We start from the raw sequence: 18,547 nt of genomic DNA, 5'->3' as shown, positions 1-18,547 counted from the left end.
CATTTCTTTGCATTTAACATTGCCCTATTCCCACATTTTTTTAAAATACACACATACTCCTAGAAAAGTAATCCCATATTCCTTAGTATTATATTCCCATCTAATCCTTTGTGGAAACAGGTCAAAAGTCACAAAAGACAAAGAAGGGACAAGGAACTGTTCTAGACCAAGAAAACCTAGATAACTAAAAGCCATATATGATTCTAGATTGGATCCTTGATCAGAAAAAAAGTGAATGATTACAAGGGGTATTATTGGAAAAACGGGAAAAATTTTAAATACAAAATGTATATTAAGTACTAGTATAGTATCAATGTTAAATTTCTTGAATTGATCATTGTATTGTGGTTATATAAGGGAATGTCCTTGTTAACAGAAGTTACATGCTAAAGTATTAATGGGTGACATTATTTAGGTCATGATATCTGCAACTTACTCTCAAATGGTTAAGCAAAATAATGATAAAATTTTAATAATATGTATGTAAAAAAAGAGACTAAGAAGAAACCAATGTGACAAACAGTTAAAATTAGGTGAGTCTGTGTGAAGCATATATAGACATTTCCTTCACTGTCCTAGCAACTTTTCTGTACACTTGAAATGTTTCAAAATAAAAAGTGGAAGGAGGAGTATATGTTTATTGGAAATTTCTTTTCTTCTTATTAAGATCTAGTCCTACTCTAAAATCCTAACACCAAGCTGATGTGTATATATATTTTCTAGTAGGTATTTTTTTTAAGACTGATGTAAGTTATTGTGTGTTCTCACTATAAACATGGTTAGACTTTTCTCTTTGGCTTTTCAACTTCTGAGTGAAAGACTTACATCCTTTAGGAACCATTTGCTCTTAGGCTGGTTACTGGCAAAATGAGGTTTCATTGTTTTATGGTGACAGCACGTACTGATGTGCTTCTTCTCTTGGGTCAACATTTGCTCATGCTGTGTTTTCTTCCTGCCTGCTCCCCAGAGATAAGGGGCAACCCCCACCTGCTGATCAAGTACCACAGTGGGTTCTTCGTGGACGGGAAGTTCCTGTGCTGCCAGCAGAGTTGCAAAGCGGCCCCAGGATGTACTCTCTGGGAAGCATGTAATGTGACTCCTCTGTTGGGCTGGACCCTGGGTACAATGCCCTTTAGGCAAAACTGGCAAATGCCAGAACAGCTCACCAGTTCGGGAAAACAAAATGTGCCAGATTGGTCGGCATCGTGTATACCCAGCCTTGAACATGCTATCTGACAAATGAAACATAATCCAGAGTCAACTGAGTCATGTTCCATAAAATAATAACAACACGAACATCTGCCATTCATTCATGTCATGAGAAGTGTTTTTAAAGGGAAATCATAAATCAAGAAAGGAGCTGTTTATTTCCTTCCAAAATTTTTCCTGGTTTAAGATAAACTCCAAAAGAGGAGAATGTGGTGAACATACATCACCATGGTTCATAAACTAACATCATAAACTAAAAACACCAACATTCTTATAAAAAATATGTCAAAGGATAAAATATAAGTATTGCCATAGATACCAAAATGATGGATGGCCAAGTTTTCAAAGATAAATTTAAAATGCCATTCTGTATATGTTTGTTGATTTCCTCATAACAACAGAGAAGGTAGTGTAGGGTTTGCTTTACGTGCAGATTCTATCCAGAGTTATATTTCTAGGGAGATCTGTCTGTCTGAGACTTTATCCAGGGACAGGAAGCCCACTGAGTGGCTTTGAAGGCCTAATGGAGGGAAAGAATTATACTGTTTTCTGCTTGTGCCCTGTGGAGTCCTGTTCTATCACCAGGATACTTACATGAAACAATCATATACTTTAGAAGCTTATCATTGTTTAACAACATTAAGTTGTTGATAAATAAAAAGGAGAACTTGTTTTGGTAACAGTTTTACCAACCTGGACAAAATATGCTTGGATTATAACTACTTTAAAGAATAATATGAGATCAGCTACATGCTAACAACTTCAAGAACTGTAGAACAAACAGGGACCATGTTAATGTTACTACTTGTAATTTTATACAGTGACTAAATATTCATTGTGTTTCCCATTTCAATGAAACTACACAGTGAAGATTTACTGATCTTAATTAGATCACATTGCCCTTTATACTCATGAATGATAATGATTCACTGAACTTTACAGAATGTACTGTGCATGGATCTTCCCTCCAGTGTGAAGGCCAGAGAGTAATGTTTCCTTGTAACAGTAATCATTAACCCCAGTGTTTCTGTCTGTGGTTGGCATTATTACTCAGCAGGCCAGATTCCAGCTCTGACCTCACCCTAACTTCCTGAGAAAGAGCAAGAAAACAGGCCAGAGAGAGCACTGTCCTGGGATCATCTTCCTGGCCTCTGTCTGCATGGCACTTGCCATGTGTCCTGGGTGCCACAGGCTCTCTGCCAGCTTCTGAAGAAAACTACAGAATTTAGTAGAGGCATTAGGCTCACAGGAAGTTGTGATATTGTCTATCTGCCTAAGTGTAATTTAATCCCTCAACGTCCTCCTCTGTGAGCTACAGGGCAGCCCACAAGCACATCTATGAGGAAGGAAACAGTTGGGCATCTTTCCAAAGTACATGGCCTAAAGTAAGTTGACCATACACCCCAGTTTGTTTGAGACAGTCTCATTCTTCAGCTGGGGACCTGGCATAATTATAAAAGCCTACATATCACTGTCAGAAATGTCCCAGCTGGGTCAATAAACCATACGCAACCCCACTTAAAAGGCATATACTGGTTTCACACTCACAGCCTGATATTTATCTACACATGTGAGTAGAAAGAAAAACCAACAATTATACTAAGCACAGGGAGAGGAAAAAGTTTAGCATAGATTTGTTCAGTTTAGCATAGATTTGTTCACTTGTAAATCAGCTATTTATATGTATTGTGTGTGAGCCAATCAAAAAAGAATCAGACCCAGATTCTGAATCCTAGGGTCACTGACACTACCCAATGACATTAGATATCTATTATTCAAATACCAGGTGGCAATGTGGTATAAATTAACAGCTTATAGAATTTAAAGCAACTTGAATTTCTTATCTGCTCGGGAAGATACTGATAATCAATGGTGAAGTGGTATTTGAGTTGGATATCATACAGGAGAGCAACATTATCACTCCAGATGTTGTGTCTAAGTCCATGTAATCTGGAATATTGCTCACACTAACTAGTTCACTCTTTTGATTCATAACATTGGGTGTTTTATTTTGTTTTATTTAAATTTTCTTCTGATATTACTTGGTTTTACTCTTCAGATGCTGATCTGCACACTGTAACCAAAGAAGAAAAACAAAGCGTTCCCATCTTCCCAGACAGAGTGGTAAGTCAACATTTCAATTTTTTTTCACAGTCAGGATATATTAAATAAACCGAGAGTTGCCAAATTCAAGACTAGAAAACACGGGCTTCATTCAGAATGCCCAGCAAGAGAGAGAAGACGTGAGCTATCACCAATAGTCATGGCAGTAGCAAATAAAAAATTCAAACATAGAACCATTTTATCATGTTATATTTCTGCATTTGATAACCAAGCCTATTTCTAACCTGTAAACGCAAAAAAATGGTGTATGACAGAGAAGTCCTTAAGATGGTATGACATATAGCAGGCAGCTATTATTGGCTGGCATTCCTCCTCTACCATCAGCGTGGCTAAATCTGCCTCATGTAAGTGCCCTGGGAAAGGAATGGGACACCACAGCAGAATATAATTCTTTTCCTCCATTATCTTTTCAAAGCCACTCAGTGTGCTTTCTTCTCTGTTCCTGGATGGAATCTGGAGATTTCATAGTTTTCCAGTCGCCTCAGATGAAATAAATTTTCCCAATTACTAGTAGTCATGAGAATAGCCTCTAAAGTGATCCATCCAATACTATAATCATATGACTCCAAACACCATTTCAAGTTAAAACTTACCCCCTTCCCTTAGCTCAAGTCTGCATCAGAGGGCAGCCTGCTTTGGGGAAGAGGTCATGAAGAGGCTAAGATTTCTGACCCTTTCAGGATCAAGGATCAGGAAGAGAAGGTCTAGTGAAAAAGAGAGTCATATGTGGCTGGCCCCATCATGATTTGGTAGTGGTGGCTTCTGGGTGAGATAGTTTTCTAACACTGACTCTTCATCATATGGGAGACTTTCATGGGTCTCCCCCTGGGCTGTAGTTTTATGACAGAGCAAATGTCTTGACCTTAGCTCTTTGGTTTCTACCCCTCCAACTTTTTGCTGGGTCCATTCACTCATTTTGAGCAGAGTTCCTTTCAAGATGGCTTCCTGCTAACCCTCTCTCAAAGGTGGAGTTGGCCTACAGGAAAACAAACAGAGCCTTGATCTCTCTGCTTAGTAAAATTGTATGTGGCTCAAGTTCACAGTACAGGCTATCCTTCTGCCCTGCTTTCTTGGGTTCAAAGCCATAACTTCCTGCTTTTAGGCTTCCCAGGTAGGTGTCAGCCTCCTCAAATGCTATGAGACATATAACATGGGCTCCCAGTAGTTTTCTGGAAGCTCACCTGAAATGAAAAGAGCATCTCCATCCACCCATCAGCTCTGTGGTGGCTTGGGTACTTATTTTCACCTACACACATTCATGCATACTTACTTCTCTATAAGTAAAAACCATATAATTTTTAGAGACATTCCTAGTGGTCCAGTTGTTAGAACTCTACATTTCTGTTCCAGGGGGAATGGGTTACATCCCTGGTCAGGGAACTCCATACTGTGCAGCACAGCCAAAACAAAACAACATATAATTTTTGTAAACCCACATGAAAGACAAAACTAAATCCATTATTGTCACAGGTTGAATTTTGTCTCCCTAAATTCATGTCCACCCCAAAGCTCAGAATGTGACCTTATTTGGAAAGAGGGTCTTTGAGATATAATTAGTTAAGGACCAAGATGAGATCCTGGATTAGGATAGATCATAAATTCAATTATTGATGTCCCTGTAAGAAGAGGAGGGAACACAGAGAGATACACAGAGAAGGTAGCCACTTAAAGACCTAAGCAGAGATTGGACTTATGATGCCACAAGCCAAGAATGGTTAGACTCAACAGAAGCTGGAAGAGGCAAGCAAAGATCCTCCCCCGCAGCCTTTCAATGAAAACTTGCCTTTGGACTTTTGGTCTCCAGGACTATAAGAGGATAAATTTCTATTGTTTTAAACCACTAAATGTGTAAAATTTGTTATGGCAGTCCCAGGAAACTGATAGAATTATTAAGGTTTGGGGATTTTATGTTGTTATCAGTGACATTGTTTTTTGGTTTGGATACATGCTTCAGTTCTGAAGCTTGAAAATTATGGCTCTGTAAAACACCTAAAAGCAATGTCCAAAATAAGCAAAGGTCAATTGGTGGTTACCTAGGGTCAGTATGGGAATGGGGATTGACTAAGAAATTGGCCCAAGAGATCTTATAGGAGTAATGGAAAATGGTAAAACTGGATGGTGGTGATGATTGCTCAACTTGATAAATTTACTAAAAGTCACTGAATCCTATACTTACAAAGGGTGAATACCACAAAGGGTGGCATGTGGTATATAAACTGTGCTCCAGTAAAGTTTATTTTAAACAAACCTAAGAGCAGAGGAAAATTTAGGAGCCCAAACGAGGCGTCTAGTCTCTGGTGAGGAATTCTTTGTGAAATGTGTTGAAAATGATCAGTTGGGCAAATCAGTGACCAAGTCTGTTTTGATTATAAGCTACCCTAAGTGATCAGGGATCATAGAAGATACTGTGAAAAGCATGTTTTCCTCTGCTTGTTTTCACGTGATCATTCAGTAGAGGACTGAGATGAGGAAAATTAAAATCTGCTCTCTAGTCATTCTGTTTAGATTTCTGTTTAGGGAAATTTCTACTGCATTTATCTTTGGAAAGAAGCACCTCACAGCTCATAAATAGCATAGCTAAAATGACTAGGATGTCAATCCCTGGAAAAAAGTTAAATATGTGAAAAAATTAAATTCAGATTATATATCTATATGAATTTTTAATGAAGTATAACATGGACTTAGACAAACATACAAGTCCTAAGTGGACAACTTCATGAATTTTCACAAACCAAACATATCTGTATAACCCACACTTGGATTAAGAAACAGAACATCTCAGAACCCCAGGACCACCCTTATCTTCCCTTTGGGTCACTACATCCCACCAAAAGCAATCACTAGGCTGACATATAATATCATAGATTATTTGCCTAGCTTTGATCTTTACATAGATGGAATTATAAAGTATATAGTTGTTTACTGCCTATTTTCTCATGAGATTCACTCATAGTTTAGTATGTGGTTGCAGTTTATCCTCAATTGCTGTACAGAATTCCATTGTGTGAATATAATGCTGTATGAGTTTTTTATTGCTGCTGTAACAAATTACCACAAATTCAGTTGCTTAAAGCAACACAAAGTTCTTCTCTCATAGTTTTAAAGTCAGAAGTCTAGAATCAGGTCTACAAAGCTGTACTCCTTTAGGAGGCTTTACGGAAAATCTATTTACTTATTTTTCCTAGTTTCTGGGAGCTTCCTACATTCCCTGGCTCCTGGCCCCCTTTTCCATCTTTAGGGCCAGATTGGTAGCATCTGCTTTCCTCTCTGATCTTTGTTTCCATCTTTATACCTGCCCCCTAATCTCTGACCTTCGTGCATCTCACTTGTGCCCTTGTGCCCTTGTGATTATATCTGGCTCATCCCAGTAATACAGGATAATCACCTCATTTCAAGATCCTTAACTTAGTCATATCTGCAAAGTATCTTTTACTATGTAAGGTGACATACTCACAGGTTGCAGGGACTGGGACATAAACATCTTTGGGGAAAGGGCATGATTTAGCCAACTACAGCCACAATAAGGTCATTTCCAGTTTTTACCTAATTGAAATAATTCTGCTATGGAACATTCTTTTATATGTCTTTTGGTTTCACTATTGGGCGTATATGGGTCCTAGGATATGTGCAAACAACTTTCCAGTGTGGTCATGCACTTCATACTCCAACCAAGAAAGTTTGAGAGTTCCAGCTGCTCCATGTCTCGTGACTACTAGTTACTACCCCTTTCTTTCCTATTTTTTTTAAGAGCTAATATACTTTGATTGTCAGTTCCCAGCTCATGAATCTGTGCCTCACTGTGATGTACTTGAATCTCTTATTCTCCAAAGCTGAAGATTCCTAGAGCAGTTCCTATTCTCAAAGTAGATGAACCATCTTCAAGTACCACTCTAGCCCAGTATGACAGTGATTCCCAGAAAAACTATGGCTCCCAGTCAAACATCAACATGAAGTATATTCCAAAAGAAGACTTCCCTGACTGGTGGCAAGTAAGAAAACTGAAAAGGTAAGTCCCAGCTTTCAGTCCAGCTGCACAGCACGTCAAGCAGACATTACCCCACTGCCTCGGAGCTGAGCCTCAGCACGGCCTGCACAGGCCATGGCTGAGACAGGGCTGCCCTCTCGGAAAATCCTCAGTGCCTGAGCCAGAAGCCTAGAGTAGTGGTGGCCCCACTGGGACTCAGCACCACAGACTTGCCATTTAGATGACTGAATCTAATGATGCGTACAATACTTGAGCACTTTATTCCCTTTCCTTTCTTTCCTTCTTCCTCCAAACAACCCCACATTCCAGAACACCAAATCTTTAAAATATATCCTTTATCTGAGACAGCTTAGAGTGGGTAGGTTTTTGCAACGTGCTTTGGCATCACTGGCCAATGACAAGTATTCAAACGAGGCTGTGGCTGCCTTCTCAGGATGTACACCTTCACCTATAGTCTTCTTTTTTTTTTTTTCACCTATAGTCTTCTTTGCCACTTGCATTTTTCACTTCACATCTGGGACATTTTTCCTATTTTAAGACATGAGGATATACTACATTTTTAATTTTTTAATGTTTCAGCTGTGGTAAAACAGCACAAAATTTACCACCTTTGTCATGCTGCAGTGTAGAGTTCAGCAATGTTCATTACCTTCCCACTGTTGTGTAAGCCACCTGATTATCGTGAATGTCTGTATTGCATTCCATCATGTGGACAAACCTAAGTGATGCACAACTGATGGACACTCTCCACATGTTCTTAAAAACCACAAAAAGGCTAAATTGCTTGGTATTTTTAAATAAGAGCTTTCTTATGAAGAGCTGAAGGGAAAAAGCTTTGTTAGTGAGCAAGGCTCTTTGGGAAGCTGGGGCTTTCCAGGCTTTCCTTGAACTGCAGCCAGAGGAGCACTTCCTTGCTAAGGAAGCTTGTCACTCTGAAGTGTGGTTTTGAAAAAGAGCCTGGGTTGTGAAGGCAAACAGGAAATAGGTCCTACCTTCCAACTAAAACAGCCTTTGGACTTGGAGAAGTTGGCACTTCCTCATGGGCTGTTTCACACACCAAGTAAAAGAGATAAAATGATGGGTGGAGAGGATGAAGAGAACCCTGCAGATCTGTGTGTGTACACATGGAGTTAAAAGGTTCAGTATTTTCAGGACTTTCCATTGCAAGCATAACAGCAAAGAGGAAAATAACTTATATTAAAATATATTAATGACAGAATGCCTGCACACATATAAGAAAATCAGAGCAAACCCAGTCAGGATGATTTATTAATCCAAGTTTTCTACTGTTTGGGGTTATTATGAGCCATTATTAAAAACTCTCTTGTTTAGGCATCCTATCAAATGACTACTTTTTAGTGGGGTCACTGCAAGGATGAAAATGTGAAAATGACTCATTAGCTTCAATTTCCAAACCAAGTGACATATATTGGTCACAATATTAAATAAAGCTAAAACATATCCAAACAATTACTTTTGCCATTTAACATTTGTAAATAAATATAAATTTATAAACTTTATCTCTCTTTTTTGTAGCAGTGAAGATTTGGCATGCAGTAATCAAAGGGAAAGAAATGTTGTAAATCACAACACCTCAAAGATGTCATGGTAAATCAACTTCAGATATTCTGTTGCAGCCAGGATTTCTTTCATCTGCAGGAAAACTAATCACAGGTGTAAAAATTTTGCAACTAGCCTTTAATTTTAAGGTGACTATAAAACAAACAAATACATGGAGTTTGCTTCTTTGAACCCTGACAGTGGTCTGAATGGATAACTTCTGAGGTCACACTGATATTTCCTACCCATCATACATGATATACACAGGTGTCAGCATGAACACAAACCTACTTGGCTCAGGCATGTGAGCCGGAGGGAAAACAAGGTGGTGTTAAGGAACTCTTCTTTGAGAATACCTCTATACACTCACAAGACTTCCTCTAACTTCATATCACAGCTGTCCCTGAAGCATTTCATCTATTTCACGAGTCTGCTCTTCTGACCGAGTCAAAGAAATCTACATTCCTGGGATCCTCCTGTATCAAGGAGCCAGTGTCTCATGAAACTGGGCATGAGCTCAACTTGTGAGCAACCTTCTCTTCACTTTGCTGACCCCTTCCCAAGTGCAAAAAAGGGAAATCTAACAGTGCAGATTTTATTTATGTGGATAAAAGCAGGGTGGGATTTGACATGGCACTGTGAGGCACTTGGAGTATTGCTTGGTTGTGTGTGTGTGCGTGTGTGTGTGTATTAACCACGTTTCCTCTCTTCTTAAGGGGCTCCCCTGAGTCAAGTTCATCTGAAGAAGAGGAAAACCTTGATGATTATGAGTGAGTTTTGAAAGTCCTCTGTGTTCCTTTAAAACTAGACATAGATATTTCTATCTATTCTTCTGAAAAGGCTGTATTTACATGGAGAAACTCCTGTGAGGTTCTGGGCCATGAAACTGGAGGATGGGTGACAATAAACTGGGCTGTTACTAATGAAAATGTTGTTCAGTTGCTAAGTCGTGTCCTACTCTTTGCGACCCCATGGACTGCAGCATGCCAGGCTCCCCTGTCCTTCACTATCTCCTGGAGTTTGCTCAAACTCATCTCCATTGAGTCAGTGATGCCTTCCAACCATCTTATCCTCTGCCATCCCCTTTTGCTTTTGCCTTCAAATTTTTCCCAGCATCAGGGTCTTTTCCAGCGAGTCGGCTCCTCACATCAGGTGGCCAAAGTACTGGAGTGTCAGCTTCAGCATCAGTCCTTCCAATGAATATTCAGGGTTAATTTCCGTTAGGATCTTCCGTTGGTTTTGATCTCCAAGCCATCCAAGGGACTCTCAAGAGTCTTCTCCAGCACAATTCGAAAGCATCAATTCTTTGGAGCTCAGCCTTCTTTAGGGTTCGATTCTCACATCTGTACATGACCACTGGAAAAACCACAACTTTGACTAGACAGACCTTTGTAGGAAAAGTGATACCTCTGCCTTTTAATACACTGTCTAGGTTTGTCGTAGCTTTTCTCCCAACGAGCAAGCATCTTTTAATTTAATGGCTGCATTTACTGTCACCAGTGATTTTGGAGCCCAAGAAAATAAAATCGGTCACTGCTTCCACTTTTTCCCCTTCTATTTGTCATGAAGTGATGGAACCAGATGCCATATTCTTAGTGTTTTGAATGTTGAGTTTTAAGCCAGCTTTTTCACTCTCCTCTTTCATTCTCATCAATATACTTCCCCCCAATCTAGATGATCTAAATTGGCTGCACAAATTCTTGGGATTTATTACATAGCTGACCCCCAATCCTTCATTTTGCTTTGTCTTCATAGATACAGCCTATGACATTTCTGCTGATTATTTCTTTCCTGGAAGCCCTCATCAGGATGATTTTTGAAGGCTCTTATTAGCTTTGAGTCCAATTTTGAAGTTAGTTATGATGCAGTAATTTCACATAGTAGCACAACTGAGCACAACTGTTGGGAGATTCCTATTTCAAGGGTGACCTTATCATTGAACGTCCAAACTAGGATACTTTAAGAAGAGGGAGAATGTACTGTTCAATGTTACACCTGGACATAGGACAAAGACACAGGACCATACAGACATAAAGTGGACTCCTCTGGGCAAGTAAGAATGTGTGCTCACCTCAATTCACAGAGACAGAGTGGTCTTAAGTGGCTGTTAAGGTCCTTTCCAAAATCTAAGATTCTATCATTGGACAACAATTAGGCACAAATAATCATCTCCTGGACTTAGTTGTAGTGTAGTTGCTCAGTCCTGTCCGACTCTTTGTGAGCCCACAGACTGTAGCCCGCTAGGCTCCTCTGTTCATGGAATTTCCCAGGCAGGAATACTGGAGTGGGTTGCCATTCCCTTCTCCAGGGCATCGTCTTGACCTGGGGACTGAACCCAAGTCTCCCGCATCTCAGGCAGATTCTTTAGCATCTGAGCCACCAGGGACTTAAGAGGTTGGCATTAAGGAGAAGTGGCAATAATAAGGCACACTGCATCTCTCAGACACCTGCTACCTGACAGTGACTAAGTCAGCTGGACACTAGGAGAACACGTATTACTAGCTTTGTTTTTGTATGAGTTCTGTTATTGTTTCATTGGCTACAAGTGTAGTGAGAGCTTTTTCAAAGTACATGTCACCGCCTCTACTCCCCCTACATTTACCCTCCAGAAGGCACCTGTTGGAATAATTCAAACTAAGATAAAAATGACTGGGAAAGACAAGCACAAAAATTATCCAAAGATAATTGTACTTTAACAACTGACAAAGATTTAAACCAATAGGAGTGAACCTCTCATCATGGATTTTAGTATTTAGATGAAATGGAAGGCTTCCTTTGATTCAGAAAGCCCAGCTGTGACCATACAGACAGTCTCTGTCTCCATCATTTCTAGATTCCAAAGCAGGGTGAGAGGTGTGCCTTGGGGAAACAATCAGGAAAGATACGTAGGCCCCACCCCCAGAATCACAACTGGGTGGTGGAGACTCAGGAATCTGAGTTTTTAAAATAGCTCTTCAAGTGATTCTCTTCAGCAGCCAAGTTTGGAAACCCCTGATCTAAGCCAATGCCTCATTTTACAGATGAGAACATTAAGTGACAAGTTATGCAATTAAAAACTACTCATTCTCAAAATGGAATTCTTTTCTATTGCAGCTGGTTTGCAGGTAACATCTCCAGGTCACAATCTGAGCAGTTACTGAGACAAAAGGTGAGTAGTTTCATCTTTAAAATAGCCTCTAAGAACGTCTTTCTGTTGTTGGGCTCAGAGGGTAACGCACTGCTCACAGAAACCCTATTGGTAATTATACAGTCCAGACACCATAGTGCTAATTGTTCGGCTTATGGGTTACCAGGCCCTTCACATCTAGCCTCCCTCTGTTCCCTTTGCTCTATAATAAACCATTCAAACATTTAGTGGCTGGAAACAAGATGTATGATTCCTCACCATTCTGTGAGGCAGCTGGGCCAGCAGTTTTTCTGCAGGTTTTGCTTAGGTTCACTCATGTGGCTGCCTTTAGCTGGTGGACTGACTGACAGTGGGGTTAGCTGGGGTAGTCAACCAGGGTGGGTGCCATGTTCCATCTCCATGTGGCTAACTTGGGCTTCCTCACAGCATGGTGATCTCAAGGCAGTGGTTGACGAGGCCAAGCCTCACAGTTCAGGGCAAGTGATTATGGAGTCTCAGCTTTTGTCATGTTTGCTAATGTCCCACTGGCCAAAGCAAATCACATGGCCCAGCCCAGAGTCAATGTGGGAGGGGACTGCCCAGAGCAGGAATATACAAAGAGAAGACTTACTGGGGGCCATCTGTACCTCACACTTCAATTCTGTCACCATTAGCACCTAAACCAGAGTACAGCAGATATAATGGGGAGTAAATCTATCAGATTTTGTTACTAGTTGGTAATGGACTTACCAATGGCAAACTCTTTTGATCTACAAAAATGACACTTTGCTATAGTTCAACCTGATACAGCACACCAATTATTTCTTTGAGGGGTAATAACGAGAAGGTGGTGACCATTATCTAACTCAGTATTTTTTTACATTCACAGTTTTAAAATCCACTTTGTCTCAATCTAAACTTGCTTAGAATCAGCACATTAAGCAAGGCAGGTTGAGCATAAATTTAACAAATTATTTGTTCTGCATTTTTGGTTTTCTAAAACGTTCCAGGGGCAAGATATGGTGATAGAAGTGTTAGTCACTCAGTCATGTCTGACTCTTTGCAACCCCATGGTCTATCCATGGAATTCAAGACAAGAATACTGGAGTGGGTTGCCATTTCCTTCTCCAGGGGATCTTTCCAACCCAGGGATCGAACTCAGGTCTCCTGCATTGTAAGCAGATTCTTTACCATCTGGATAGCTGGCTTTAAATTTTATTTCTGAAAGATTAAAATGTTAGGTTTGCACAAACACCAAACATGGAAAACTATCACAGGTTAAAAATTAACTGGAGAGGAAGAGTTGAGGCACATAGGGTAAACCTATAAAGACAATGAATGAGGGAAAGAGGGACATTAAACTGGGAGTTCTTTCCGTGCCAACTAGTGGGCAATCTGTGCTGTCAATGACATTTAAAAGATCTATTTTCCTACCACCTACCAGCACAAGTCATTTTCAAGAATAATGAAAATGTTTTCTGTCCCTTCCATATCTGCCTTTCTATTTAGGGGAAAGAAGGAGCATTTATGGTTAGAAACTCCAGCCAGGCGGGAATGTACACAGTGTCCTTGTTTAGTAAGGCTATGAAGTAAGTACGATGTGGATTTCTTTTTCTATCTTCTTGTGTATGTTCTTTGAATATCCTGGTCATTCAGTCACATTTTGCGATAAGACCCCATCTTTCAACTCTGGAATTTGGAATCAAAGTATTTCTGTTGAATGTGACCATTTGTAGTTGCCTTCCCCTACCCCCACTACTTTCAAGAGGCTGTTTTCTAGGTGATTCGCTCCTACCCATTGCAGGCAGCAGAGTATTGCCCAGTATATGGACTGCCTCAGGAAACGCTTGTTAAAGGAATCCTGCATTCCGCCTTGATTCATCCTGAGCCTAGAAAGAGAGAAAAATAGCAATGGTGCCTCTCCACTCTTGGTTCTAGCCACCAGCTGAACTGAGAAACCTACCCCAACGTCTGGTTTTTAGTAAGTCTTTCCAGTGGGAGCAGGAGGTTGATTCAGTGTAGCAGTGTTTTCGCCGATGGCTTCTTTCTAGGATGTTCTCCTATTGGTTGGGTTAAGAGTTCCGGTGTGAAGCTGCACCTCTGAGTCCAAATCCTGACTCTGCCATTCCAAAACATTATGACATTAAGCAAGTTACTTAATTTCTGTGCCTCAATTTCCTCATTTGAAAAGTGGACATAATAACAATTATTATGTTCTATGGATGAAATGGGTTAATTGACATATTGGGGCAGAACAGTGCCTGGCACATAGTAATAAGTGTTTACTATTATTGTTGTTGGAGAAGGAAATGGCAACCCATTCCAGTATTCTTGCCTGGAGAATCCCATGGATGGAGGAGCTTGGTGGGCTGTTGTTTGGGAAAAGTAATATGAGCTGCCTCACTACTTCCATCCCAACACTTAGGTGTATATAAGGCCCCCACAGTCATCTCAAGTAAGCTGTCATCAACAACATCAGGATCCCCCTCCAGAGTTTTATAAGCCACTTTCCCATTGGTTGTTAGCCTTTTTGTTCCTTCTAAACATCCTGTGAAGCAAACAGGAAAGCTGTTTTTACTTGCACCATTTTACATGAGAGGATTGTGGTTTAAACAGAGCTTACAAAGACCCACCCTCAACACTAATAAATGACCTACTTGAAGCCAGACCTTCAACAGCTGAGTGCATGTTCATGTTCTCTCAACCATATCCCTGTGTCTTCGCTGAAATCTGGTCAGATCTTGATTAGGACCATTTGAGAAAAAAAGTCTATGTATGCGACCCTTTCTTAACAGTTGGATTGAATGACCTTGAATGAATGAAGGGCCTTGGTGGTTTCTCAATATGCCTTGTCTCGTGTTGCATATATGTATTTTAAAAATAATTAATGTAAAAGTTATTTTATTTCAGGAATGTTTTCACAGAGTGCCTACTTCCAATCTGAGATAACAGCATGCACCATAAACATCCGCATGGCATCTTTCAATGCTAGAAGCCACATTCCCGGTGCACCTCACGCACAAGGTTGCAAATGTGGGTGGTGACTAAAGCCAGCCCAGTAAGAAGGCAGAGAAGGCTTGGATCACTGAATCTCAAAATCTCTGTGGCCCTCAGGCCCTCCAGTTTCAGCCAAATCTGATGTCAAAAGTCCTCTTAGTTAAGCTTCTTGACACCAGATTCATTTTTGAAGGTGGCCAGGGAGAAAAAAATCAGCAAACAGATGAGGAATCAAATGAAAAGAATCCCAGTGAATGACTACAGAAGGTTTCTTTTATGAAACACCATCAGTGGGCTGAATTTGATTCTAAGACCAAGAGCTGATGAGCCATTTGCAACAAGAAAGCATCCTTTCTCTTTTTATAATTACAATTTTAGTAAGGGTGGTATTATAGCAGTAAGAATATATTAATAGTTTCTTATGTGCCAAGTATAGTGCAAACTGATATGGTCATAATCTCATCTGAACTTTGTAATAACTGGATGAGGTAACTAGCCAGCAACAGAACTCTACTCAAAACCCAGTCCTAGACTGTTGTGTGTGTGTGTGTGTGTGTGTGTGTGTGTGTGTGTGTGTGTGTGCATGCACACGCTCAGTCACTTAGTCATGTCCGACTGTTTGCAATGCCATGGACTGTAGCCTGCCAGACTCCTTTGTTCATGGGATTCTCCCGAATACTGGAGTGGTAGCCCTCCCTTTCTCCAGGGGATATTCCCAACCCAGGGATTGAACCCTTGTCTCCTGCATCTCCTGCATTGCAGGCGGATTCTTTACTGTCTGAGCCACCAGGGAAGCCTGGACTGCCATGCCATACTCTAAAATCTAAGACAGGCACATCATTGCTGGTTAGCCTAAATCAACATGCATCAATTCACCACTATTTTCTACAAGTAGAGCAAAAGAAAAAGAATGTTTTATGTGGAAAAGGTACAAGTTCACAAGAGGAATTAAAGGCTGTTCCCACCCACTCCATCCTGTACACTCCACTCCCAAAAGAGCCTCCACCCACAGCCTAATGACCATTTCTTCCCACATTTTAATCTCCATTATTATCCTAAAAGAGAATTGATATTTCAGAATAATGATCCTAAAAACTGCAGGATTCTCAATCATCAAAGGAAGATGGCTGCTTCATACATACTAAGGGAAGAACCGTACAGAAAGGGGGAGTTTTATGACAGGTGAATTCTGTATGAGCACAAAGGATCTGCTGAGTTTAGAGAGGAGCTCTCTTACATAATTATGGCTTGTCATGTACACCTCCAGAAAAAACATCAGATGTCGAGACAGAAACCATCTCTGACTTCCCTCTCCAAAATTTGCAAAGACAAAGATTTAAAGACAATGATTTAATCATTATTTAATCAAGCTTCAGTTGTTGATTTAAAACATTCTAACATTCTTTCTTCCTTACCAGTGATAAAAAAGGAACTGTCAAACATTACCATGTGCATACAAATGCTGAGAACAAACTGTACCTGGCAGAAAACTACTGTTTTGATTCCATTCCAAAGCTTATTCACTATCATCAACACAATTCAGCAGGTAACTTGGTTCAGTTTTTCTCTTATGTTGATGAATATAAGTTTTCTTGGATATTACTGACCCTCCAAATTCTCTTTTTTAAAATTGAAGAATAGTTGATTTACAGTGTTTCAGGTGTACAGCCAAGTGATTCAGTTATATATATATATATATATATATATATATTCTTTTTCAGATTCTTCCCAGTTTAGGTTATTATAAGATACTGAATATAGTTCTCTGTGCTATCCAGTAGGACCTTGTTTGTTTTACATGTAGTAGTGTGTATCTCAGAGAAGGCAATGGCACCCAACTCCAGTACTCTTGCCTGGAAAATCCCATGGATGGAGGAGCCTGGTGGGCTGCAGTCGATGGGGTCGCTAAGACGCAGACATGACTTAGTGACTTCACTTTCACTTATCTCTTTCATGCATTGGAGAAGGAAATGGCAACCCCACTCCAGTGTTCTTGCCTGGAGAATCCCAGGGATGGCAGAGCCTAGTGGGCTGCTGTCTATGGGGTTGCACAGAATTGGACAAGACTGAAGTGACTCAGCAGCAGCAGCAGCAGCAGCAGCAGCAGCAGCAGTGTGTATCTGCTAAATTCAAACTCCTAATTTATCCCTCCCCCTCCCCCAATACTCTCAATCATATAAGGAACCATAAAAGTAGGGAAAAAAATACTCACACGCCCTATGCATGCTGTGTGGGGTTTCGTGTGTGTGTATATATATACACACACACACAATTTTATTCCTTCATTTATTTGGGGCTCTGGTGGGTCTTTGTTGCTATGCTGGCTTTCTCTAGGTGCAGTGCGTGGGCTTCTCACTGCAGTGACTTCTCTTGTGGAGCACGGGCTCTAAGGTGTACGGGCTTCAGTAGTTGTGGTACTCGGGCTCGGCAGTTGTGGTTCCTGGGCTCTAGAGCACAGGCTCAGTAATTGTGGGGCACAGGCTTAGTTGCTCTGCGACATGTGGGATCCTCCTGGATCAGGGATCGAACTTGTGTCTCCAGCATTGACAGGCGGATTCTTTACCACTGAGCCACCAGGGAAGCCCTGCTGTGTGGTTTTTAACCCACATTCCTGGAATATAACATTATACACTCTACAATGCCAGGAAAAAACGAAGCTCAGTGAGTTCGGTGACTTAGAAGTAGAGATTCCCTTTTAAAATATTTGCAGGTTTCTTTTCTGCCTATAGAAGACGATTGTAAACTTCAAACAATATAGAAATGTGCATCACTGGAGACATAACCTCCATGAACAAGTCAGTGTCTATTCTGAAAGAATTTTTTTTCTACGCTGATACTAACATTCATTATATATGTATATATATTATATATGTGTGTATGAATACACATTATATGTTTACAGAGATGAGATCATTCTATACATACTGCTGCTGCTGCTGCTGCTAAGTCGCTTCAGTCATGTCCGACTCTGTGAGACCCCCATAGACGGCAGCCCACCGAGGCTATCCCGTCTCTGGGATTCTCCAGGCAAGAACACTGGAGTGGGTTGCCACTTCCTTCTCCAATTCTACACATACTACTTTTTAGCTTACTTTCTTTACTCAGCATCTTAGAGGTCTTTCCATGCACATGTATACAGTTGAGCCTGTTCTGTTAAAAGAGAATTCTAGTGTAGAATTACTCCATAATTTTTCACCTAATCCTGCACTGATAAGCAGTTGGAGTATATACAATATTTTCCCATAATACTGGCTGTTTCAGTAAATATAGCTTCGTGCACCTCTATGGGTGTTTCCGTAGCCAAACTCCCTAAAAGAATTTGAGATAATTGTTAAGAACATTTAAAATTGAGGCACTGTTGAATGCTTTTCAGAAATGTACACTCCCACCAAGAGCAACACTTCATTCTCACTGACCCTGGGTACTATCACTCTTTTTAATTGTGTCTGATTGACTGCTGAAATATATATATAGAAATTGCCATATGATCCAGGAATTCCATTCCTGGGTATATATCCAAAGAAAATAAAAACATTCACTTGAAAAGATATATGAACCCCATGTTC

General features: G+C 40.4%; 1 protein-coding gene across 4 annotated transcripts in view; it reads left to right on the top strand.

The window, feature by feature from the left end:
* BMX (BMX non-receptor tyrosine kinase) overlaps positions 1–18,547 on the top strand; it is a 46,277-nt gene that overhangs the window by 14,544 nt on the left and 13,186 nt on the right. For 3 of the 4 annotated variants that reach the window (XM_018043988.1, XM_005701074.3, XM_018043987.1), the window contains exons 5-12: positions 968–1,087; positions 3,269–3,333; positions 7,164–7,339; positions 8,855–8,926; positions 9,595–9,648; positions 11,972–12,026; positions 13,494–13,573; positions 16,400–16,527. In XM_018043988.1, the coding sequence (XP_017899477.1) occupies positions 968–1,087; positions 3,269–3,333; positions 7,164–7,339; positions 8,855–8,926; positions 9,595–9,648; positions 11,972–12,026; positions 13,494–13,573; positions 16,400–16,527 (750 nt within the window). The remainder of the gene's footprint in view (positions 1–967; positions 1,088–3,268; positions 3,334–7,163; positions 7,340–8,854; positions 8,927–9,594; positions 9,649–11,971; positions 12,027–13,493; positions 13,574–16,399; positions 16,528–18,547) is intronic. The other variant, XM_013976673.2, reaches the window with a different exon arrangement.

Source organism: Capra hircus (assembly GCF_001704415.2).
Source record: "Capra hircus breed San Clemente chromosome X unlocalized genomic scaffold, ASM170441v1, whole genome shotgun sequence".
Lineage (NCBI taxonomy): Eukaryota > Metazoa > Chordata > Mammalia > Artiodactyla > Bovidae > Capra > Capra hircus.
This window is presented reverse-complemented; position numbering and strand designations above follow the sequence as displayed.